General features: G+C 26.9%; 1 protein-coding gene across 1 annotated transcript; it reads right to left on the reverse strand.

Moving 5' to 3' along the window:
* Positions 1-13: 13 nt before the first annotated feature.
* Phum_PHUM377770 (adenosine deaminase, putative) lies at positions 14-1,277 on the reverse strand (the record flags this gene model as incomplete). The annotated part of the gene is made up of 4 exons (XM_002428326.1): positions 14-208; positions 355-1,024; positions 1,202-1,227; positions 1,266-1,277. The coding sequence occupies 4 exons, from the start codon at positions 1,275-1,277 to the stop codon at positions 14-16; spliced, it is 903 nt and encodes a 300-aa protein (XP_002428371.1).
* Positions 1,278-1,384: the final 107 nt, after the last annotated feature.

Below are 1,384 nucleotides of genomic sequence, written 5' to 3' on the forward strand. Positions count from 1 at the left end.
CTTTTTACCTGATTTATTTTATATTATTTTTTTCCTTCCATTCTGTCAATGAATTTCTCAAGTTACTTTTTTCTAATTCGGATCCAAATATATAGTTAATACTATTGTAGCTAAGCGACCACAATTCATTGTCATTTAATGAATATTTGTTCTTAACGATTTCAAATTCATCAGACAATGAGCAGTTAAAAACACCTTTATCATCTGTCTGAAATATTAAACCAAATTGAATAATAATAATTTAGAGGTGAAATAACTTTAAGCTTGATTGATATGAAATATCTGAATGAGTAAAATTGCAATTTTTTAAATACCAACCAAAAAATACAAGAAATATTTTAAAATAATACTTACACACAATGTAATGGGATGTTTATTTTCATACAAAAATTTAAAATGATGTTCATCATATGAATTGACAGTTTTGCACTTAATATTCGAGGTAATACAAATTTCGACAGGGATTTTTTTTTTTAATAATTCATCCCAGTTATTTTGATCTCCTCCTAATGATTCATGAATGCATGTGCCATGGCCAATTCTATCAGGATGAAAATCCAAAATGCTTTTTACTTCCTGGTTATCAACAACTTCACCACAATGAATTGAAATTTTAAGGCCTTCACTTCTAGCTTTATTTAAAATGTCAATGTAATCGATAAACTTGCTTTTAGTAGGGTTTCCACTCAAATCTATGCCCAATATAAGATTTGGAAATTTTTTCGAGTACTCAATAGCCAATTCAATGTTTTCTTTGGCACTCTCTATAGTTTCATTCCTGTTGACAGAAATGAGCAATTTAACTAATATGTTTGGGAAATGTATTTTACAATGTTGAACACCTCTAATCATTGCCTCCAAATAATTTTTTTTTGACATGTTTTTTTCTGCCCTGGGAGTGCTTCTGAGTTCTAGGTAAATCACATTATCTTTATTGAAATCTTCTATAACCCTCTTTGTAGCAGTTTCTACAGCTTCTGAAGTAGATGTAAGAGAATAAGTAATGTCGAAAATTTTAAAAAATCTGTTAAAACAAAAAAATTTTACATTATACAAATTGATGTGTAGCTATTTGTATTTTATAATCATAAGTGTTTCAATTTCACTAAAAACTTTTGATAAGTTTATCTTTTTTATTTTTTTTTAATATACATACTCGGGTAATAAAAAATATTTCTTTTTTAAAATAGACAGATCTAACGTCTTGCCAAGCTCAATTCCATTGGCCTGATGATATTCAAATAATTCATTTAAAGTTGTTTGACTAATTGATCCATTTAAATGAGCATGAAGTTCCTTCACAAAATAAAATGAAAATAATTATTTAGAATTTTAAAAACTACATTAAATTAAAAATACATACTCACAATTTTCGGTAAGCTTT

The sequence above is a fragment of the Pediculus humanus genome, genomic scaffold, assembly GCF_000006295.1.
Source record: "Pediculus humanus corporis 1103172107855 genomic scaffold, whole genome shotgun sequence".
In the NCBI taxonomy this organism is placed as follows: Eukaryota; Metazoa; Arthropoda; class Insecta; order Psocodea; family Pediculidae; genus Pediculus; species Pediculus humanus.